At 29.0% G+C, this 22,435-nt stretch overlaps 13 protein-coding genes and 1 non-coding gene across 14 annotated transcripts; 9 read left to right on the top strand and 5 right to left on the bottom strand.

Annotated features, from left to right (window-relative positions):
- Positions 1–281: 281 nt before the first annotated feature.
- Positions 282–1,547, bottom strand: T552_03141 (hypothetical protein; the record flags this gene model as incomplete). Its single annotated transcript, XM_018371655.1, has 6 exons — positions 282–494; positions 539–796; positions 842–994; positions 1,046–1,100; positions 1,144–1,227; positions 1,279–1,547. The coding sequence occupies 6 exons, from the start codon at positions 1,545–1,547 to the stop codon at positions 282–284; spliced, it is 1,032 nt and encodes a 343-aa protein (XP_018224447.1).
- Positions 1,548–2,746: 1,199 nt separating this feature from the next.
- T552_03140 (hypothetical protein) lies at positions 2,747–3,382 on the top strand. The gene is made up of 3 exons (XM_018371654.1): positions 2,747–2,945; positions 2,994–3,227; positions 3,274–3,382. The coding sequence occupies exons 1-3, from the start codon at positions 2,793–2,795 to the stop codon at positions 3,334–3,336; spliced, it is 450 nt and encodes a 149-aa protein (XP_018224446.1). The 5' UTR covers positions 2,747–2,792; the 3' UTR covers positions 3,337–3,382.
- Positions 3,383–3,440: 58 nt separating this feature from the next.
- Positions 3,441–4,085, bottom strand: T552_03139 (hypothetical protein). Its single transcript, XM_018371653.1, has 2 exons — positions 3,937–4,085; positions 3,441–3,849 (listed from the first exon to the last, which is right to left on the bottom strand). Exons 1-2 carry the CDS (start codon positions 4,037–4,039, stop codon positions 3,485–3,487), a joined length of 468 nt encoding a protein of 155 aa, XP_018224445.1. The 5' UTR covers positions 4,040–4,085; the 3' UTR covers positions 3,441–3,484.
- Positions 4,086–4,336: 251 nt separating this feature from the next.
- On the top strand, positions 4,337–7,719 carry T552_03138 (hypothetical protein). Its single transcript, XM_018371652.1, has 11 exons — positions 4,337–4,443; positions 4,492–4,636; positions 4,687–5,635; positions 5,680–5,787; positions 5,833–5,946; positions 5,995–6,379; positions 6,425–6,602; positions 6,646–6,876; positions 6,920–7,062; positions 7,103–7,391; positions 7,433–7,719. Exons 1-11 carry the CDS (start codon positions 4,382–4,384, stop codon positions 7,673–7,675), a joined length of 2,847 nt encoding a protein of 948 aa, XP_018224444.1. The 5' UTR covers positions 4,337–4,381; the 3' UTR covers positions 7,676–7,719.
- Positions 7,720–7,753: 34 nt separating this feature from the next.
- T552_03137 (hypothetical protein) lies at positions 7,754–8,426 on the top strand (the record flags this gene model as incomplete). Its single annotated transcript, XM_018371651.1, has 5 exons — positions 7,754–7,829; positions 7,874–7,948; positions 8,001–8,189; positions 8,235–8,296; positions 8,343–8,426. The coding sequence occupies 5 exons, from the start codon at positions 7,754–7,756 to the stop codon at positions 8,424–8,426; spliced, it is 486 nt and encodes a 161-aa protein (XP_018224443.1).
- Positions 8,427–8,449: 23 nt separating this feature from the next.
- On the bottom strand, positions 8,450–9,164 carry T552_03136 (hypothetical protein; the record flags this gene model as incomplete). The annotated part of the gene is made up of 3 exons (XM_018371650.1): positions 8,450–8,884; positions 8,936–9,053; positions 9,097–9,164. 3 exons carry the CDS (start codon positions 9,162–9,164, stop codon positions 8,450–8,452), a joined length of 621 nt encoding a protein of 206 aa, XP_018224442.1.
- A 582-nt stretch (positions 9,165–9,746) lies between these two features.
- On the top strand, positions 9,747–10,362 carry T552_03135 (hypothetical protein; the record flags this gene model as incomplete). The annotated part of the gene is given in 5 exon segments (XM_018371649.1): positions 9,747–9,879; positions 10,007–10,054; positions 10,077–10,100; positions 10,111–10,130; positions 10,183–10,362. 5 exon segments carry the CDS (start codon positions 9,747–9,749, stop codon positions 10,360–10,362), a joined length of 405 nt encoding a protein of 134 aa, XP_018224441.1.
- A 173-nt stretch (positions 10,363–10,535) lies between these two features.
- On the bottom strand, positions 10,536–11,521 carry T552_03134 (hypothetical protein). The gene is made up of 3 exons (XM_018371648.1): positions 11,333–11,521; positions 11,064–11,286; positions 10,536–11,021 (listed from the first exon to the last, which is right to left on the bottom strand). Exons 1-3 carry the CDS (start codon positions 11,473–11,475, stop codon positions 10,581–10,583), a joined length of 807 nt encoding a protein of 268 aa, XP_018224440.1. The 5' UTR covers positions 11,476–11,521; the 3' UTR covers positions 10,536–10,580.
- Positions 11,522–11,556: 35 nt separating this feature from the next.
- On the top strand, positions 11,557–11,642 carry T552_05045. The gene has a single exon. It is a non-coding gene; the product is annotated as a tRNA-Thr (tRNA).
- Positions 11,632–13,825, top strand: T552_03132 (hypothetical protein). The gene is made up of 9 exons (XM_018371647.1): positions 11,632–11,819; positions 11,865–12,036; positions 12,086–12,184; positions 12,234–12,957; positions 12,999–13,107; positions 13,148–13,291; positions 13,340–13,458; positions 13,499–13,593; positions 13,638–13,825. Exons 1-9 carry the CDS (start codon positions 11,678–11,680, stop codon positions 13,780–13,782), a joined length of 1,749 nt encoding a protein of 582 aa, XP_018224439.1. The 5' UTR covers positions 11,632–11,677; the 3' UTR covers positions 13,783–13,825.
- A 325-nt stretch (positions 13,826–14,150) lies between these two features.
- Positions 14,151–15,651, bottom strand: T552_03131 (hypothetical protein). Its single transcript, XM_018371646.1, has 5 exons — positions 15,606–15,651; positions 15,290–15,559; positions 15,060–15,243; positions 14,807–15,012; positions 14,151–14,763 (listed from the first exon to the last, which is right to left on the bottom strand). The coding sequence occupies exons 2-5, from the start codon at positions 15,374–15,376 to the stop codon at positions 14,194–14,196; spliced, it is 1,047 nt and encodes a 348-aa protein (XP_018224438.1). The 5' UTR covers positions 15,377–15,559; positions 15,606–15,651; the 3' UTR covers positions 14,151–14,193.
- A 351-nt stretch (positions 15,652–16,002) lies between these two features.
- Positions 16,003–18,683, top strand: T552_03130 (translation elongation factor G; the record flags this gene model as incomplete). The annotated part of the gene is made up of 4 exons (XM_018371645.1): positions 16,003–16,224; positions 16,268–16,328; positions 16,372–17,403; positions 17,533–18,683. 4 exons carry the CDS (start codon positions 16,003–16,005, stop codon positions 18,681–18,683), a joined length of 2,466 nt encoding a protein of 821 aa, XP_018224437.1.
- Positions 18,684–19,534: 851 nt separating this feature from the next.
- Positions 19,535–20,876, top strand: T552_03129 (hypothetical protein). Its single transcript, XM_018371644.1, has 6 exons — positions 19,535–19,575; positions 19,624–19,819; positions 19,874–20,096; positions 20,147–20,216; positions 20,270–20,472; positions 20,520–20,876. The coding sequence occupies exons 2-6, from the start codon at positions 19,629–19,631 to the stop codon at positions 20,814–20,816; spliced, it is 984 nt and encodes a 327-aa protein (XP_018224436.1). The 5' UTR covers positions 19,535–19,575; positions 19,624–19,628; the 3' UTR covers positions 20,817–20,876.
- A 120-nt stretch (positions 20,877–20,996) lies between these two features.
- Positions 20,997–22,332, top strand: T552_03128 (hypothetical protein). The gene is made up of 6 exons (XM_018371643.1): positions 20,997–21,220; positions 21,271–21,351; positions 21,448–21,791; positions 21,841–22,060; positions 22,106–22,191; positions 22,237–22,332. The coding sequence occupies exons 1-6, from the start codon at positions 21,043–21,045 to the stop codon at positions 22,285–22,287; spliced, it is 960 nt and encodes a 319-aa protein (XP_018224435.1). The 5' UTR covers positions 20,997–21,042; the 3' UTR covers positions 22,288–22,332.
- Positions 22,333–22,435: the final 103 nt, after the last annotated feature.

Here is a 22,435-nt window from a genome sequence, read left to right as displayed (position 1 = left end):
TATAAATGATTTAGTGAGAATTAAAGAATTTTATTATTTAAATACAATTTTTCTAGATCAAAATACTACATGAATTCATATTTTGTTGAAATTATAAATAGAATTTTTTATTTTTTAGATTATAAAAAGTAAATTATAATAATCAAAAATATTAATATAAAAAATCATAAATTTTCTATACAGAATAAGGTTTGACACATATTAAAATGACATTAGTATTAAATTGTATACAAATTAAGTAATATTAATTAAGATCAACTGTTTTAATCTTTTTTTGCTTATTAATCTTCCCAAAATTCGTATTTATCTATATTTTTTTTTATAAGATGAGCAAGCTCTAAAATATCGTCCTTATTTATTTCTTTTTTGGTTCCTTCTAAAAAGTCTGAAACATTACAATTTTCAGTTTGAATATCTTTTGCCATTTTAACCAAAAAAGCAAGAAGCTGACGCCGAGATTCATGAAAAATAAAACAATCAAGAATATCTTTTATCTAAATTTTTTAAAAGCTATATCTTCAATTGAAACAATACATACTGATTCTTTTAATAAATCAATTCTTTTATTATTATATATAATGAATCTTTTTAAAATACGGAGTCTTTCTCTGTCAATCCTAGATTCTCTTAACCTCTTAAGTAAATCTTGAACGCTTATATCATCTTCAGAATTATCTGATACAGATAAAACATCTTTACTAGGACTAGTTGTACTTGTTAGAGACCTAGAAGGCTCATATGAAGAACTAATAGTAAAATAGTTTCCATCATCCTCACACCTAAGATCATCAAAACACTTAAATAAATTAGTTTATATATAAAAAAGAAAAAGGCCAATTACACATTGTCTCTGTCTTACCCATTTTCGTCTTCTCACAAAACTATGAAACCAAAAAGAGGTTCCATACCATCTTTTTGACTTAAAAGAAAAACCATATGACCATCCATCAGAATCTACATTTCCATACATGTCAATTCTCCATTTGTCCCATGTCTAAATAACCTAAATTAAAGATATAAATAAAAATGTTTAATTTGAAATTACCCATCTCCAAGAAGGATCAGGACAAGTTGCAGTAGCTATATTAACAGGCGAATATCTAGAAATATGTATAATTTTTATTTTATATAGTTAATATATACCGGAAATTTTTATCTGTCCAAGGAGGTGGATCAAAAAAGAATAATAAATTTGAAGAGAACATTAAAGTTCCACATAAGGATATACTAAATTATTTTAAAAAATAGTAATAAATAATTATTAATTATTATTATTACCCTCTTTGATTTTCATATAATACATCAACTACTGTATCTTTTTCCCCATTTTTGTATTTATCATTTTCATCTTCATCATATTCAAACACTACTATATTAACTTTATTCAAACCTTTAAATAGTTCATTATCTTCGCATGGTCCTATTCTTTCTATAATTCTTTCATAACCATATCGCTGATCTTTTAATTCTATCTGATGCAAATCCTCATCTACAACAACTTCCTCTTTTTTCGCTTTTAATGACGGGTTCTTTTTTTTAATTATCATCTATTTTATTCAATTTAAATATTTTATTTAAAATACTGACTTTAACTTTTTTTCTTAATTTTCATACTTTTTACATAATTCTATTTTTCAAATTGATAAAGTTTAATATAAAAACCCTGATAAAGATTAAGATTTTTTAAGATTTTATACAGGAGTCATAAACAAATTTTATATATATTTAATTTTTATTAATTTTCTGGCGTTAAAGTTACATATATTATAAAATTATTTTAAATATATAAAATCATTTAAATCTATAATAAAAAACTTTAATTTTTTTTTTGGAAAATAAAGCTTAATATAAATATAACATAGTTTTATAAAAAATAAAATGTATGGTTAGTTAATTTATTTTCTAGGTAAATAAAAGAAATATAATATCTAATAAATGTATGATGACTTTCATAAATCAAGTAGATAATTATAATAATGGATATCAAAGTAATATTTTTGAGTTTTATATTTGTATAAATAGTAAAACTTGATATTTATAATTTCGAATATTATTTTAATATTTTTAAAAATTATTTTGATAACAATAACATAATTATAATTTAATAAGAATATTCTATTATTATTCATCATCATTTTTATTCATTATTATTATTATTCATTATTATTATTATTCATCATTATTATTATTCATTATATTAATACGAGCATATTTAAAGATTCGCTATAGAATTAATAAAAAGATTATTTTTAGTAAATTTATTGCTATTATTTACAGTTATCAATGCTTTAAAAATATTATTCATTTTTTTTTAAAAAGATATGCCATATATAATAAATGTTAAAAGTTTTTAATACAAATACCATCTTTTTTCTTTTTTTAAAAAATATTTCTAATCTATACATCCAATTAATTATATATACGCTCGTTTATTCCAATTAAAATATTTCAAACATACAAATCATAAAATTTTAAAATAATTTGTACTACTTTTATAATTTATATTCTATATCCACCTCATATAAATAAATTTTAAAAATGTATTTATTATTTTATATTCAAAAACTTTATAATTATAATCATAATTACTCTATTTCTTATTTATAATTTAGACATACAAATTATTTTGTATTTATATGTCTTTAACTACCGATTTCTGTTTATCTCTAAATATTATATAATAAAAATATTGAATATTTTCCAACTAGAAAAAGAGAAAATAGTATTAGAATTTTATATATTTAAAGTCAAAAAAGATATTATTATTTAAAAATATTAAGGATATTTGAAAAATGGGTGAAACAGATTGGGATTCTGTTACAAAAATTGGAAGAGGTGTTCATTCAAGAACCACTGCAGTAAAGGCTGTAAATGGAATAAATGAGGCACGACGTTTGGGTGTTGTAGTAAATATTGAAAAGAAATTTTATGCTGGATCTAATAAGGTTTTTTTTTTAAAGAAAAAGCCCATATAAATTTACAAAAAAAATTAGGCACATAAAACAACAGAATCACAAAAAATAGCAAAAATAGATCGGGAAAATGATATTGTTCCTATCAAGACATCTGGACGTGAAGTAGGGCTAGCTATTTCAAAAGCTCGCCAAGAAAAAAATATCAAACAATCCGAGTTTGCACAAAAAATTTGTGAAAAAGTGAGTGTAATAAATGATTATGAAAATGGAAAAGCAATTCCGAATCAACAAATTTTAGCTAAAATGGAAAAAGTAATACATATTTATTTATTTATTAATTAATATTTATTTAATAAAGGTTTTGAACGTTAAATTGCGCGGATCTGGTATCGGTCAACCTTTAGTATGCTCTAAAAGGTAATTAGGTTTTGTTATGTAACTTTTATATACCGTATAAACTACTTAATATCATTGAAAGAAATAATATAAATAACGTTAAATTTATTTAAAATTCAAATTGAACATAAACAATTTTCATTATTTTAACGTACTTTTAGAATTAACATAATTTAATGATGATTTTGTATATTTCCTTCTATAAAATTTAATTTATAAACACTACCACATTCTGGACATCGCGAATTTTCTTTAACAGATAATTCAAACCAAAGTACATCATGAGAATCCGCAGGAAACCCCGTGCATCCTATTAAACGTGTTTTATCAAGACTTTCAACAACAATAGGATCCTTAAGTGTTCCTAAACGACTCGCATCAAGAGGAGTAAGGTCAAAAGCTTCTTTCCCCGCCAACTTTTGTAAAAGCTCATATCTCTCAATCCCTGTTGCTTGTTCTAAACTACTAGGAATCCTTCCTTCCACCGGTTTCGAATTTTTATCATTCTTTACATAACTTTTTGTTATAAAATTTCTTTCTATTATCTTAAATTAATATCAAATAACCAAAAAAACATCTTTATAAATAAAAAATAAATCTTATTTATTATCTTTTTTTTAATTACCTAGTTTATGAATAACTTTATTAAATCTTGATGTTTGTATTAATCTTTTCTTAAAAAAAAAATAGCTCAAATAACATTCTCTGACCCTGTTAAAAACCTTCATCCTTTTTCTTAACCTTAATCTTATTTTTATCTCGAATCTTAGAAAATAACTTGATCGGTTAACTTAATTTATTAAAAAATTAATAAATTTAATAATATTTTAGATATTAGTAGTTAAAACTTTTATCATATTTTTAAATAATTTTAACCATTTTCTTAAGAATAAATATAAGAATGTTTTGCGTGGGTTAAAAAACGTTAATATTTAAAAAAAATTTTAAGCTTTTTATAATCCAAAATTCCACTTATAATAACCAATATTTTCCGCCAAAGCACACAGTTGTGCGGGTTATTTAAACCAAGCTTTATTAACTTATTTTATCAACAAAACAGACAAATAAATATGACTGTTAACAATATTAAGAATGGAATTGCTAAAAGGATTGATGGTGTAGCTATTGCAGGGTAAGTTTTCTTAATATTTTTCCTAGAAATGTTTTTAATTGTTGAAAGGGCATTCTATGAAAAAATGAAAGCAGAGATTATTGAAAAGCAATCTAAATATCCAGAATTTCATCCTACATTAGCAATTATCCAGGTGGGAGAAAAAGAAGAATCTAATGTGTATATTCGTATGAAGTGCAAAGCATCAGAAGAAGTATTAAATTTATTATACATGTATTTATGTATGTATGAATGAATGTTTAGACAAATATTCGATTTCAACATATAAAATTTCCAGAATCAATTCAGCAAAGTGAACTTTTGAATGAAATTTCTCGTCTGAATAATGATTTTTATGTCCATGGAATTATTGTTCAATTTCCAGTTCCTTCTCATTTATCGGAATCAGTTATTACTTCTGCTATATCACCTTTAAAAGATGTAGATGGACTTAATATTTTAAATGTTGGAGAGCTTTCTAGACGGAATGGAAATCCTTTTTTTGTTCCTTGCACTCCTAAGGCTGTTATGGCTATATTTGATTCAATTGGCATTGAGCTTGAGGGTAAAAATGTAGTTGTGGTTGGACGCAGTAATATTGTTGGAAATCCTATGAGTTATCTTCTTCGTAATGCCAATGCGACTGTTACTGTCTGTCATTCAAGAACTAGAAATACTAAAGAAATTTGTAGACAAGCAGATATTTTAGTAGTTGCTATTGGACAGCCCGAACATGTTAATGCTGATTGGGTCAAGCCAGGAGCTGTTGTAATTGATGTTGGTATCAATTATAAAGATGACTCTTCAAGAAAAAGTGGAAAACGTCTTGTTGGAGATCTACATTATGAATCAGTTTCAAAAATAGCATCTTATATAACTCCTGTTCCAGGAGGGGTTGGTCCTATGACTGTCTGTATGCTTCTTCAGAATGTTTTGAAATCAGCTAAATACTTTCAATCTCTTTCTTGTTCTAGAACTATTTCTCCTCTTCCTCTTAAGCCTTTAGATCCTGTTCCTAGTGATTTTATTATTTCTGGAAGTCAAGTACCTAAAAATATTCAAACATTGGCCAAAGAAATTGGTATTTTTGATAGCGAGCTTGAGATTTGTGGAAATTATAAAGCTAAAGTTAATTTAAATATCTTAGATCGGTTAAAATATCGAAAAGATGGATATTATGTCTGTGTAACCGGGATTACACCTACAGCTTTTGGTAAATTCTTTATTTTATTTGGGATTATTAACATCATTATTAAGGTGAGGGGAAAACTACTGTATCTATAGGACTTGCCCAAGCTTTAGGGGCTCATTGTAAAAAATTAACATTTGCTTGTATTCGTCAACCTTCACAGGGACCTACTTTTGGTAATTAATAATTTAAGATGTAAACTAGGCTTAATATTATTTAAGGAATCAAAGGTGGTGCAGCAGGAGGTGGCTATTCTCAAGTTATTCCAATGGATGAGCTTAATCTTCATTTAACTGGAGACATTCATGCTATTACTGCTGCTAATAATCTTTTAGGTATTTTATTTGTATTTAAGTAAAGTATTTTATTAATATCTTTTATAGCAGCTGCTATTGATACTCGGGTTTTTCATGAAGAGACTCAAAGTATTAAAGCTCTTTATTCTAGACTAGTTTCTAAAAAAGATGGTAAATCTAATTTCTCACCTATAATGAAGAAACGATTACAGAAATTGGGAATAGACAAAACAGATCCTAATGACTTAACTGACGAAGAAATTGAAAAATTTGCTAGATTAAACATTGATCCAAGTACTATTACATGGAAGCGTGTACTTGATGTAAATGATAGATTTCTACGCAAAATTACAATTGGAGAAAATCCTACAGAAAAAGGATTAGAAAGAACAACAGGATTTGATATTTCTGTTGCTAGCGAATGCATGGCAATATTAGCTCTTGCAGATAACATTAAAGACTTGAGAGAAAGGTATGTTTTATCGTTTTCAAAAATTTAGACTAAGTTTTCATAAAGACTTGGCAATATAATTGTGGCTACAAGTCGATCTGGAGACTTTATTACTGCTGATGATATTGGAGTCGGCGGTGCTATGGCTGTTCTTATGAAAGATGCTATAAAACCTAACTTAATGCAAACTATTGAAGGAACTCCAGTATTTGTTCATGCAGGACCTTTTGCAAATATTGCTCATGTAATTATTTATTTGATAGATTGAACTATGTTTATGGTTTTAGGGGAATTCATCTGTTCTTGCAGATAAAATTGCCTTGAAACTTACTGGTATCGAAAATGATGAAATACGAGAAAAGGATGCAGGATATGTGATTACTGAGGCGGGTTTTGGCGCTGATGCGGGATTAGAAAAGTTTTTTGATATTAAAACTAGAGCGTCTAATTTGCAGCCAGATGCAGTTGTTTTAGTAGCTACTATTAGAGCGTTAAAACTTCATGGAGGCGGTCCAGAAGTATGAATCTAAATCAAATGTTTTATTTAACATTATTTATTAGATTGTTTCTGGAAAACCATTAGATAATGTTTATTTCACTGAAAACCTTGAATTAGTTAGAAAAGGATGCTGCAACATGATAAGACATATTCAAAATATTAAAAAATATGGCGTACCAATTATAGTTGCTATAAATAAATTTCAGTAAGTCTATATTTTTAAATTGTAATAAATAACAAAATAGTACGGATACTCAATCAGAAATCAGTATTATCCAAGAAGAAGCTTTAAAAGCAGGTGCAGTAGATGCAGTAGTTAGTAATCAATGGGCACTGGGTGGTGCTGGTTCAATTAAACTTGCTAATGCTGTTCAATATGCTTGCCAAAAAGCTCCTAAGGATTTCAAACTTTTATATGATTCAAATATCTCTATTATAGAAAAAATTGAAATAATTGCTAAAGAGATATACGGCGCAGATGGTATTGAACTAAGTGAACTTTCAAAGAAAAAAATAAAACAATATACTGAAAAAGTATCTTCTTTTTATATTCATTTTTTTATTAAAATCTTTAGGGATTCGGGAATCTTCCTATTTGCATTGCCAAAACTCAGTATTCATTTTCTCATGATCCAAAATTAAAAGGCGCACCTACAGGTTTTGTAATTCCTGTAAGAGATATTCGTTTAAATGCAGGTGCCAGTTTTATAGTACCATTACTTGCAGAAGTTACAACAATTCCTGGACTTCCAACTCGACCAGCATATTATGATATCGATATTAATCCAGAAACTCATCTGGTCGAGGGATTATTTTAATATATATTTTAACAAATTTAATATTTATAAATATTACGAAAACTATTTTTTATAAAAAATTAAAGATTTTTATAGACAATGAGTAGTTATTCTGATAAAATAAATGTACTTTTTGTATGTCTTGGAAATATTTGCAGAAGCCCAATGTCTCAGGGTTATTTTTTCCCATTATTTCTGCTTTAATTTACTTGTTACAAGGCGTTTTTGCAGATTATGTTGTAAAACATAATCTTCAAGATAGATTTGGTTTAATTGACAGCTGCGGAACCTCTGGTTTTATATTTATATCTTTTATTTATGTCATTTGACATTTCTTCTTGTATAGCATATCATATTGGCTCAAAACCTGACTCTAGAACTCTTTCAGTGTTACAAAAAAATGGTATAAATCTTAATCACCGAGCTAGACAATTACATAGGGAAGATTTCAAGAATTTTGATTATATTCTTGTGATGGACACTTTAAACTTAGAGGATGTTAATTATAAACGTCCTAAAGATTGCCATGCAAAGAGTATATACTATATTTTTTATTTTTTTTTACTTTAATATATATTAGTAAAACTATTTGGAGATTATGGAATGAAGAATGAAGAAAGGATCGTGTATGATCCTTATTATGTAGAAGGACATTTTTTATATATATTAATAATTAAATTTAATTTAGGGAGGGATAGAAGATTTTGAAAAAATTTTTACACAACTAAGTTCATTTAGCGAAGGGTTTTGCTACAATGTTTTAGGAAAATAATGTGACACAACAGCTTAAGTGTATTAACATGTAAATCCAATAGATTTATTGTAGATTTGTTTGTTTGGAAGAGGTACCCATACAGGTTTAGATTCCTTTTTCTTTTTCTCTTTTATTTCTCGTTGTTTTAATGTAGTAATGTCTTTCACAATTATTTTTATGTGTGTTCGTGGCCTTCTTCTTATTGACATTCTTCCTCTTCCTCTAAACCATAATTGCTTAATATAAATACCTTTTCCAACCCATGATTGATCAATAAATAATGTGTTTTCATCTAGCTTGCTATTAATAGCTCTTGTACGTGCATTTCTTAACATTTTAGCAACATCTCTTGCTGCTTTTTTTTTACTAAAATCCATTTGTAAAATAGCATCTTCTAACTTTTTTCCTGCAATTTGTCTAGATATTTTTGTAAGTTTTTTCAATGATGTCTTAATACACGGAGATTTATAGGTTATCTAATGACATATTTTTAAACACTTCAGTCTTATATCATTTATTAAACGAACCATATCTTTATTAGTTTTTGGTGCTTTATCAAGTATTTTATCAAAGATATCTGAAACTGTAGATAAATAACAACATTTATTCTTATATAAAACATGTCTCTGGACATTATTTATATATCTATTATTTCTTACTTTATTTCTTGAATTTTTTTTCAATATACCTTGAAAAAAACCCAGGTAAATTCAATGATGAATGAACTAACAATGATTTCAATGGATAATGAGTCATATTTATATAATTTTCCAGGTGTTATAGACCAATTAACCCATATATCTGGAAAATCCTAATTTTTTGAGGTTACAAACCGACTCCAAAAAATCAAGTCTTAATAGCAGTATTCAAAATATTTTAACAGTAGAAAGATATATTTTTATTTTAAGTCCTTATAATTAAAAGATATTAAGAAAATCTTTTTTTAATTATTTTAAGTTGAAATCTTTTTTTAACAAAATCTTATTAAAACAAGGTTTTGTATATGTCTAAGTCTGTTTTATTTATAAAATGACTGATTATTTCATAATTTGTATCATATAATAAGCTATCAATGATATTTTATATTTTTATAAGCTATTCTAAAAAATATACAAAATTAAATGTCTACAAAAGAATAGAAAGATTATACATAAATAACAATATAAGTGTATTTTTTGCATGTTAATTGTATTGAATTGATTCTTCTTTCTTTAATTAACCCATAAATGTATTCATTTTAATGAAAAAGTAAATTTTGTTAAGATTTCTTCAAAAAATAGATCCAAATTTGACTATAAACGACTTAAATCAAAGAACTTTATGAAAAAAAACAATTAAATGCAATTGCTTCATTATAAGCTCTTGTCTTTTAATAGTTCATATTTATTATATGGACATCCTTTAGTATTTATTATTTCAGATTATTATATGAGACATAAATCTCAAACAAATAAATCATTGATGCCCCCAAGTAGTAGAATTATATGTATATTTTAAATATTTTTGGCTATATAATTGCTAAAGCTCTTTTTGATAATAAACATAATGATAAAATTATTATTGAAATGCCTTGGAAACTAAATTTATTAAGAATATAGGTATATTCAAAGTGGATAAAGCATATTTTGAGTTACGTCTGAAGAAATGTATATAATTCGGTTTTTTTAGTTGATTCCATTTCAATTATATATAGTAATTGTAGATTTGTTAATACAAATAAATGTAATTAAAGTTTTACAACAACATATTGAAATTCTAAAAAAATATCTAATAGATACCAAAACAAATATATTTTTTTATATTATTAAGACTAAATATTTATTTTTTTAAAGGAATTGTTTTTGAAGATCCAATTTTTTTACGTCAAATAGCATCTTTATATAATCATTTTCCAATTACTCAAAATAATGATTTTCAAGAGCTTAAACAGAAAATAATTACACCCTTCTTATAAATCATAACCCATTAATAACAAAATCTTTCGGTATTATGAAAGATATCTGTATCATATTATACATTTAAATAAGGCAGATTTAAAATTAGTTATTAACATAAAATTATACGAAATAATACTAATAAATCTAAAAAATAGATTTTATTGTTAAAACAAAACCACATGTATAATAATACATAAATTTTTTTAAAAATTCCAATATATTTATAATATACAAATTATCTTTTTTCACTTAAATATTTCTCCAATTCTTCTAAATCTATCGGCGTTAAATGACCTTCCCTCTCCCTCCTCTTCCGTTCTTCTTCTTCTATATAAAACGAATTTATACTTGCTGCTATATATTTTACATCTTCTAAAAATACATCAAAAATTTCCCACCATGCATATGGAAGTTTAATTTTCTCTTCTCTAGCAGCAATAAAAATACATCCTATAGCAATAGATGGCGCACTTTGTATACATGAAACCCTTGTACATAATGCATCATTAACATACGACCATACTTTCTGTAATATTATTTTATCATTTATTAAATCCAATATTTGTAAATAATAAATAGTCAATCTATATGGAAGTTCAACAAATGTATCAAACCCAAGAGATGTTAATAATGTAATTTCTGCTATCAAAATTTGATCCCTAGTCCTATAAAAAAACTATCATATTGTAAAATTATTTTTTTCACTCTTAATCATTACTTCATCAAAATATTCAAGAACTTTAACCGGTTTCCCCTCCCTACAATCAAATATCCTCAAAAATATCGTTATAATGTCCCTAATTTTTATTGGATGCTCTGTAATTTTAGAAGCTGTAAAAATAGCTCCCATAGCTATTTCTTTAACTGAAAATTTTCTAAATGATTCATTATAATAAAACCGTTGAAACAACACTTCTGCTGTCCCAAAACATGTCACATGTCTATAATACTATCATTCAATTGTTTTCATCTATTTTTTCTAATTACAGCTCAAGAAGGATTGATGCTTGTCTAATGAGCTCTGCTCCTGCATTTCGCATTTCTCCTTCCAGATCTATAGGAACTCCTGAACGCCTTGACGGCGTCTCCTTTGCCTGATCGACATCTATCTGTGCATTATCCCTTCTCATTCAGCTCATATTCTGTTTATCATAAAACTATAGAATATGGTTAACCAATTTATATTTTTTATTATGAAATAGCACAGAAATGCCCTTATAGTTTAGTGGCTATAACATCTCACTCGTAGAAATACTGAGAGATGAGAAGGTCCTGTGTTCGACTCGCAGTGGGGGCATTAGTTTTTGTAAAATAGTAATACAAGTCCTTTAGATGTCTATTAAGCGGCATCTCTGGATTATCTTTGGGAGCCAGACAGGGACAGCACAGGATGTAGCAGAGTATCTTGAAAGAGGGGCAAGAAGGCGTCTATTTAGTACATATATATGTTCAGGAGAGGATATTTTGATTGAAGGTGGAATAGGAGATGAATGAAGAAGGAAGGGTTCATAATTTGTAGATTTTATAGAGGCAACATTAGTTATTTTTGTGTGTTCAACAACAGGACAGGGTGAAATGCCGGATAATATAAAGCCATTGTGGAGATTTTTACTTAGAAAAGACTTGCCGGAAGATTTTCTTGAAAGTATGGAGTTTGCAGTATTTGGTATTGGCAGTACGCTCTATCCTAAGTAATTAAAGCAATATTGTTATATATTGTAATATTTATTTTTAAAAAAGATATAACTGGTCATCTAAGAAGCTATACAGACGTTTACTTCAGCTTGGCGCACAATCAATTCATGAGCGTGGAGAAGTAGATGAGCAACATGAACAAGGGTACGAAACTTTTATCTAATCAAAAGGATATATTAATTTATTTATAAAGAATTGACGGGGTTTTAATTCCATGGTCACAAGAACTTTGGACAATTTTATTAGAAAAATATCCAATTCCAAAAGGATATAGTATATATCCAGAAACCTCGCTTTTATCATCATCATTTTTTGTGAACTTGAATAAAACAAAAGTGTCTTCCACTACTTATTCAATTCATAGAGCAAACGTGATTAAAGTAACTGTTTCTCAAAATCTGCGTATAACATCGCAAGATCACTGGCAAGATGTGAGACATATGATATTGGATATTCATGATGACTCAGTAACATATTATCCTGGCGATAATATTATTTTATATCCATCTAATCCTTCTAAAGAGGTAGAAATTTTTCTAAAATGTATGAATTGGTTGGAAATTGCAGATGTTCCTTTGAAAATATCTTCAAAAAGGATTTATAAAAACCATTTAATTCCGTCAGAAGCTACATTACGGTTTCTTTTTACAAACATATTAGATATTTTATCAGTTCCTCGGCGATCTTTTTTTGAATTTTTGGCACATTTTACAGATAATAAAGAATTTATTGATAAATTTCATTATTTTTGTAGTACTGAGGGTCAAGAAGATTTATATGATTATGTTAATCGTCCAAGAAGAACTATTTTAGAAGTTATTCAAGACTTTTCACCTTTAAACATTCCATTAGATTATATATTTGATGTTTTTCCTATTATATCTGGCAGGAAATTTTCTATTGCTAGTAGCTTAAAGGTACATTAAGTAATTGTATTATAATTATATCTTATTTTTAGGCTAATCCTGGACAAATTCATTTATGTGTAGCAATTGTTAAATATAAGACAATTTTAAGAAGTTTCAGATATGGTCTATGCACGAGATGGATTTCTTTCCTTTCAGAGGGTAATAATATGACACATAAATGAATTATATTAAAGTTTAGGCATTGAAATAGAAATTGGGTTTTCTTCAGGAACTTTGAAAAAACCTAAATTACCTTCAATTCCTATTGTTATGATAGGACCAGGAACAGGTGTTTCACCATTGCGTTCATTGATTCAAGAACGTATCTTTGATCGATGCAAAAGTTAAAATTATTATTATTATTATCATTATTATTATTAATTTCATAAAGATAATATATTATTTTTTGGATGTCGTTCACAATATAAGGACTTTTTATTTAAAGACGAATGGATGGAATATTGTAAGAACAATGATTTAATCTTATTTACAGCATTTTCAAGAGATCAGGTATTTTTTTTTGGATTATATTGGAGTCTAATAAAAATAGAGCGAAAAAAGATATGTTCAACATGTTATGGAAGAAAATTCTGGAATTTTATATGATTATTTATATAATAAATTAGGGATTTTGTATTTATCAGGGTATTTTTTTTTAAAGAAAAATTCCAAATTAAATAGATATTTAGAAGCTCTCGTTTTATGCCAGAAGCAGTTAAACAATCTTTTCTTAATATTTTAATGAAGGAAGGAAACCTTTCTGATGAACAATCCAGAGCTTGGCTCTCAACAATGGAAAAAGAAGGTCGATATCTACAAGAAACATGGTCATAAAATTATATATTATAATATTATTTTAAGCATTAGTGGGTTATATAAAAATAAAAATTGTTCATATTTTAGAAAAAAAATTATAAGGAATTTTCGCCTAGCTACAAATTATTCATGATGCTAACTTTTAGTTGAACTAATTGAACTTTTTGTATATTATTACAAGTAATATTCAATTTTGCTATACATAGTAATTTTCCATATTAGCATTATAATTATAGCAATATATATAAAATTGTAAAATTAGTTTTCATTTTTCAAAATCTATACTAATTCATATAGAAAATATTAAAAATTTAAAAATAAATAGATTAAAAGTACAATGCATAAAAAACTAAAAACAATGATATTTTTCCTAAATATTGCTTAATATCTTCAATATGGCTATAAATGTAATCTACTAGAAAAACAAATCTAATTAACTTTTGTTCCAAGAATTTCAAAGGCACTACGTGCATCTAAGACATCATCTATTCTCTTCAAAAATTTTGCATCATATTCTTTTTCTATATGATTCTTTTGCCTTTGGATACCAGACCATGCATCTCCTTGAGCTGTTTGACTTGAATTAATATCATTCCTATTTTTTAATCGTGAAAATTCCCTTCCCAACCTTGAAAGACCACCAGTATGATCTATATTTCTAATGTCAGGCCTTGACGATTCTAAAATGGCTAACAAGCGTCTTTCATATTCTATTTGACGTTTTGTATACTCTTTCAAAGACGACTTAATATCATTTGATGTTCTCTTTGTCCATTTACGTCCTTCTTGAAGAAGGTTTGTAGTGATTCGCGTGAGTTTTATGTTCAAATTTTGTTCAAGTGAACGAGTTTCTTCAAGAGAGGCCAAAACCTCGTCAACTTTTTCAGGCTTTATTGAACTCGACGATTTTAAACGTGTAATAGTAGATATTTTAGAACGAGAAGATGCTTGTGCAGACAACAGTTCTTTAATAAGAATCTGACGATTCATTAAAGTTTCCTGAAAATAATTAAAACTATATAAATATTAACAAGAAGTATACTTCTACTATGAATGCATCTGAAGATATATACGACAAAGTATCAATAAAAATAACAGCTTTCGTATTTGCCTGGGTCAAACGTGAATGACTGATGCTTTGAATAGTTTTCCCAAGTTTTCGAAAAGCATTAGACATTCCAGAATGTTGCACCATATCTGCTATTGAAATAAATTTAAGCCCTAATTCATCCTCAGAAGCACTAAGAACTAGAAAAATGTCATTATTTAAACAAATTTATGAAATAGAAAACAACCTCGAAGAGTTTTAATAACTTTTTCAAGTTTTACAGAAGATTCAGATGTTTGTCGATAAAATTGTTTGACAATTGGTCTTAAATTACAAAGTTCAGGAGTATCATCAGGAGGAGCTCCCTGCATCTTAATCGCTTTTCTTTTCAACACAGATCCATGCTTGTTCTTTCGTATAACAGGCGAATACTATATATTAAAAAATATAAATCTATTATAAATAATATAACCATACCCCAAAATGCCCTTCAATAAAATAAACAAGCTCTTTGTCTTGTATAAGAATAGAGCTTTCACTAATCAAATCAAACCATTTCTGCATACGAATATGAAGATATTTCGTTTCTTCCTCCAATCCTAACCCCGCCGATGTAATACTAGGAGGTAATGGAGGAACAAGACACTCCGGATTAGAAATAGTAAGATGCTTTCCTAGCTTAATAAACTCCTCATACGTTCGTCGTACATTCGTAAACTGCGATGAACGAAAGTGCTCAACGTTTGTCTATATACCGTCACAAATCTATTCATTTTCTGTCCAAAAACCATACATCAACATTAAACCGTATCACCGGGACCTTGCTAGACCGTTCTACCTCCCTTACTATCACATAAAAATAGCGATTCTCCGGCTCGGTAGTTATCTCCGAGCCGCCCTGTTCTAAATCCTCTTTATTATCCGTTATTGTGTCAAAAAAAGTGCTTCAAAAGCAGGACTTTCAATTTACTATAGAAAATACGGAGTCTCCTCCTGTTTAATGTAAAAATACAGTAGAAACACAGTAAAAATACTCACCTTTTATCAACCCTTAGAGTACCAGCTTTTTTTTGACGTTGGTCCTCGAGATATTTTTTAACGTCAAGAAAATGTTAAAATCTCTGGACTATTTTGCGGGGCGTTTAAGGGCCAATTAATGTATTTAAAAGTTATTTTCGTATCTTTATAACATGTTTAAGGTTATTATTGAAGCCTGGCGCTTTTTTCCGGTAAAATTTGATGGAATTTTGAATAAATTAGCCAGAATGATTGGTAATTTATCATTTGCCAAGATCCGGGTCTATAAGGGACTATTGAAGGCATTTATGAGGACGCGTCTTCGTAAGGAATGCTGTAGATACTCAACAGCGTCTAAGATTCATAATATTGGTGTTTTGGCACATGTGGATGCAGTATGTTCTTGGATGGATTTATGACGGAATTGAAAAGATACAGGGGAAGACGACGACAGTAGAAAGAATGCTTTTTTATAGTGGATGTACGAGTAGTCTTGGCGGTAGATAGAAATTAGTTAATAACTGGGATTTATGGTAGGATAGATGTTGATAAAGGATCAGCAGTTATGGATTATCTTCCGATGGAGAGGGAAAGAGGGATTACTATTAAATCGGCAGCGATATGGTTTATGTGGAATGGACATAGGATTAATTTTATTGATACGCCAGGTCATGCAGATTTTGTGTTTGAAGTGGAACGGGCTCTTTCAGTTATGAATGGAGCAGTTGTTTTACTGGATGCGATTTCTGGTATAGAAGCGCAAACAGTTCATGTTTGGAGACGAGCAAGTCGATGGAAGCTTCCTAGAATTATTTTTATTAATAAAATGGATCGACCAGATGTTGATCCAGCTAAAATCTTTACGCAAGTTCAGCGTCAATTCGGTGTTCGTTTAGTTCCAATGCAAGTTCCGATTTTTGATAATGGTTCTGGAGCAAATGACAGGTTTTGTGGACTCATTGATATTATAAGTATGGAAGCGTTTTTATGGCACCCAAATAGCGATGGTACTGTATATACGCGACAGCCACTGGAGGCTATTCCTAATAAAAAACAATTAAAACAAGCAGCCGATGCACGAATTCATCTTGTAGAAACATTAACAGAAGTTGATGAAGCTTTAATTGATGCATTTCTTAATTCTGGCTCCAATTCATTACATATTGATTCAAATATTTTAGGCCAGGCTGTTCGTCGGGCAACATTGTCGAACTTTCTGATCCCTGTTTTTTATGGTTCTTCGCTTAAAAATATTGGTATTCAATTACTTCTTGATGCGATGGTAACGTATTTACCATCATCTGAAGAGCGTTCAAATGGTAAAAGTCTCAATTTCATATCAACAAATTACTTAGAATTGTTAGAAACTCTATCCTTTATTAAAGATGCCTCTAAAAACCTTCATAAAACAGAAAATCAGTCAGAAGATGCACCTATAAAATACAGGAATATTTCATTGATGCTAAACTCTTTAGCTAGTTCTCTGAAAAGAAAGGACATTTCTGTATTTGCTATTGTTTTTAAGGTGATAGTTAACCGAGGTATTAGATATGTTTATGTCGCAGTGCATCAAGGTAAGAAATATTAATTAACGAAATATATTAAGATCTTTAATAATCTTTTCTTATGGAAATTTACTTGATACTCTTCTTAGAATTAATCGATGCTTTTTTTTTGAATAATATGAATTAATAAATCTTTAGGATGTCTTCAGAAAGGACAATGGTTGCGACTTCTACGGGGAGGTCGTGTACGAGTTGAAAAATTACGAGAGTGTATTGGTGGAGAAGCTGTTTTGGGTTCAGATTCTATTCATCCTCGTTCATTTTCTGGAATTGGAGCAAATAATACAGGCTCACCAATTAATCGAATTGATCAAGGAAATTGGGGCATAATGATTAGTAATGATAGAATTCGTACAGGCGATATATTTGTGGATGATTCCGATATTAATATGTCAATGGATCATACAGCAGATGTGAAGATTCAAACTATATTTGATGGTTTAATTGATAGTAAAACTAGTGGCAATGCTTATTTATCTCTAGAATTACCTTCTCCAGTGGTTTCTATAGCTCTTGAACCAATTGGTGCAGAGGCAACCCGATCTTTACCCCAGGTGCTTTCATGGCTTTTGGATGAAGATCCAAGTTTGCGAGTTGATGATAACCAAGGACAGATCCTATTAAGCGGGATCGGCGAACTTCATATTGCAGCAGCATGTGATCGTTTAACTAACCACTTTCGTCTTAATATTCGTACAGGAAGTGTTCAGATTCAACGCCGGGAAAAGATTTTAAATGAAGTAGTGGGTCAACAAACATACCATGCTACTATGCATAAAGAAATCCCTGTAGATGTAGTGGTTCGTCTAAAACCTGTTGATAATCCCGGAAAACTCAATGGCATTGACAATGAAATTATCATTGACGAATGTGTTACGAATGAATACAAATATTTAGGCATTGAAAAGGTTGAACACGCATGCACTGCTGGTGTTCTGGCAGGCTTGCAATCTGGACCTATTAAACAACTCCCTATAAGTGGAGCTAAAGTAACAGTAGAATCAATCAATACATATGGGATCACTGTTACACCTTCAATCTTGGGCGCAGCCGTCCGTTTTGCTGTTCTTCATGTAATCACCACTCTTCCTAGTCAATTCGTTTCTATCGTCGAACCAATTATGTATGTCGTCATCACATTACCTCGCAACGAAGACATAGGAAACGTAATAAAAGATCTCACAGGCTTACGTCAGGGAAAATTAATCTCTATAAACAACTATTCTACAGACTATCATGTTCTTATTGCATATATCCCCCTCAAACATATGCTACAATACACTACGTAAAAATCAAAGCCTTATCTATCTAATAATCTAATCAATCTAGCATTCTCAGAGAATTAACAAGCGGCACAGGTTCTTTTACAATGGTAAAAACTCATATCTATAACCTATCTAATATATAACAGTCATTCAATCATTTCGGAACTCTTTAATTCCATTTCCTCTCAATTAAACACAAACTATTGGTCCATTTTAATGCAATGATTCTACAAAGCTTTGTTTTATAAATAAACACCATCTACAATTCCTATCTACACCTTTCTATCTCACTTCTTAGTCCTTACACCTAACCCTAATATAACCCCAACTAACCCTAATATAACCCTAACTAACCCTAATACAACCCTAATATAACCCTAACTAACCCTAACTAACCCTAACTAACCCTAATATAACCCTAATATAACCCGAATATAACCCTAACTAACCCTAACTAACCCTAATATAACCCTAAGATTACAAGGGTCATCCCTGTTAACCCTAATATAACCCTAACTAACACTAACACTAACCCTGAAATAACCCTAAATTATCCCTAACCCATCCCTTGCCCTTATCCAGTCACAACCCTACATCTTATTCCCTCTCTTGCCCACCCTTAACCTAGCCCTGTCAAACACTGGACAACCCTGTACACACGTCTTAAACCAAAACACCCCATTCTATCAATTCATCTCCTCATAACATAATCAAAACCACTTTTTTTATATTTTGTTTATAAACACTCCGTTTTACTTGAATTAAAAAACCTTTTTTTCAATTTTTAAGTTACGATTCAAATTTATCCTAAAACCCTGTTTTACTAACAAAAAAAAGGGTAAAGAAATTACAAGCAGGAGTCAACTGCCAGAATAGATTTGAGGATTAATAAATACGAGAAAGCCGTTGATATTAGGTGAGTGTTTCGATGTAATTGTTTTTTTGATAGATAAATGAGGGTTAGATAAGATGTCAGCAGAAGATATTAAGGATATTGTTTCACAAACAGAAGATCTTATAATTGAGGAAGGCGCAGAGAAGGGTCAGAAGAGTACGATTCATGTGGAGAAAGAAGCAGGGAATAAAATTTTTATTGGGAATCTTAGTTATAAAACGACAGAAAGTGATCTTCGAACGTTGCTGGAGAATATTGGGAACATGTGAGTTTATGGGTTAAATGGGTTAGGGAATGTTGTTTTATAATGGATACTTAGTACATCGATAAGTATGCCGACGCGTCGTTCATATAAATTGGGTGTCACTCGTTCTCTGGGAATTGCTTTTGTGAGTTTTTTGTCAGGACAAGATGCCCAGAATGCTATTGAGCAATGTAACCAAAAAGAGCTTTTGAATCGGAAGATTATAGTTACTCATGCAAATCCTTATCATACGAGGTCATCTAATCGGCGACAAAGACCAGCCAAGATCAAAACGAAGGTAAAGCATGCAAGTTTATGGACTTTTCAGGGGTTAATATTTATTTGAAGAAAATGTCTAAAAAGACTGCTGATGGGCTAGGTTTCAAGGAATCTTCTAAGTCTAAAAAGAATATGCCTGGTATGATTATTTATAAAGAAAAAAGATCAAAATTTTTATTATGTTATATATAGGCATTAATGCTAATGGTACTGCACCTGGTACTCAGAAACAGACCGATCGTAATGTTTCTGAAGGAGATGCTAAACATAACCAAACCCGATCATCTAATCGGCCAGGAGTTAGACGTACACCCAAGGGACCTCCTGCTGATGGCATTAACAGTAAAACAACAATTTTTGTAGCAGGGCTTTCGTATGATACAAATGACGTAGATGTATGCATTTTCCTTCTTTTTTTCAGTTTTTATATTGATTTTTTTAGCTTATAGAATGGTTTTCGGCATATAATCCTCAAAGTGCATATGTTGCTCTTCGCCCGTTACCTCGCTATTTGGCCGAAAGATTAGCAGCAAAAGGTGAGCGACGAAAAGGGCGTGGTTTTGGCTTTGTTACGTTTGAAAATGAGGACATGCAAAATAAGGCGGTAGAAGAAATGAACGATAAAGAAATCTGTGGCAGGAAATTGACTGTAAAAATTGCTGTTGATAAACCTCAACAAGTTCAAGCGCTATCCAATGATTTTCGTGATTCTTGTATTGGTAACACTGTTACAGAATAATGATTATGAACATAGATTATACATGTAGTATAGGAAGATTTTAAATGCTATAAATCTTATTAATACTGAGAATTTTTAATTTTTGTAAATTATTCATAATATGTTTTTTATAGAGTTTTATTTATTTCTATATGTTTTTGATACCGTTTTATATTAATTTTTTTATTTTTAAACTTTCTTAAGAATGTTAATAACACAATATCTTTAAAAATTCTATTAAAAAATTATGGTTCTTAAGCATTCTGAGATAAATAAGATTAATAAATCATTAAAAAAAGAGGTCTTAATTAGTAAAAAACGAGTTCCATTAAGATTGGATAATGAAAACTACTGTTCAGATGAAGATGTGGATTCTAGACAGGCTTTACGTCAGGAATATAGGAAGTTAATTAAGATGACAGATGGTTTATTGATATATTTTTACTATCTTACTTTAATTTTTAAGTAAATCTAGAAAAAAAGCAAGATTATATTAAGAGAGGTGATGATGGGTTAATAAATACAATAAGAATGGCAGACCAGCTTTTTGAGAAAGGTATTGCCATTATTAATATTGATATTGTCATTATTATTATTATTATTATTATTATTAATGACAATAATTACCAGTAATAATTAACAATTTTATTAGTTAAAAGGCCTCAGGAAGCAGCCTTAGATTCACAACTTCTTGTACAGACAGTTGGCATTGTAAATACGAAAGCAAAACGCTTAAAATTGGGAGATTTACTATTTGATATGGATTTATATATTGTAAAATTATTATCATTTATTAAAACTGATAAAGATTGCCATATGAACGAAGATTCAGGGATAGATTGGATGAAAATCGGGAGATTGGCAATGTTATGTAATAAGAGGCCACCTACTATAAATTTTATGTTAGGGCCTTTATCAGTTGAAAGAAAAGAGCGAAAAGTTACGCGCCAAGAAAGGTTTCATAAAAATAAAGAAGATCTTGTTCAGCCAGAGGAGGTATTTATTATTATTATTATTATTTTTATTTTTTAAGAATTTTATATAGATCAAAGACGGAGATATATTGCCTCAAGATAACACAACTCCTAAAAATGTTATGAATATTGACAATTATTTAAAACGTCATTCTCCTATAGGATTATTTGAATTTGTTATAAATCCAGAAAGTTTTTGTCAAACAGTAGAAAATATGTTTTACTTAACTTTTTTAATAAGAGAGGGCAAAGCTAGTTTGGTGAAAGGGAAAAATGATATATTAATCCTTGGTATCATTTCTTTTTGCGTTGTCTTATTATTACTAATATAAAAAGAAAGTAAAAACATGTCTTCAAGTGAAGAACAAGCTCAAGGAAATAAGAAACAAGCAGTTATGTATATTGATATGAAAATTTGGAGGGTATTTTTTCTATTGTAAATCTTGCCTATAATTAATTGTTTTTAGGATGCTATTGAAGCATTGGATATAACAAAATCTATTATCTCAACTAGATAAGTTTATTTATAATCCCCTATATCGCAAATACAATACTATCCAATATAAAATAAGTATTTTTTAACGAAAAAGACAATGGACAACTATGAATTACTAGAATATCTAGAATTATTTTTGATTTTAATAAATTCAAGTTATATATATTAGT

This window comes from Pneumocystis carinii, assembly GCF_001477545.1.
Source record: "Pneumocystis carinii B80 chromosome Unknown supercont1.15, whole genome shotgun sequence".
Taxonomy (NCBI): domain Eukaryota; kingdom Fungi; phylum Ascomycota; class Pneumocystomycetes; order Pneumocystales; family Pneumocystaceae; genus Pneumocystis; species Pneumocystis carinii.
This window is presented reverse-complemented; position numbering and strand designations above follow the sequence as displayed.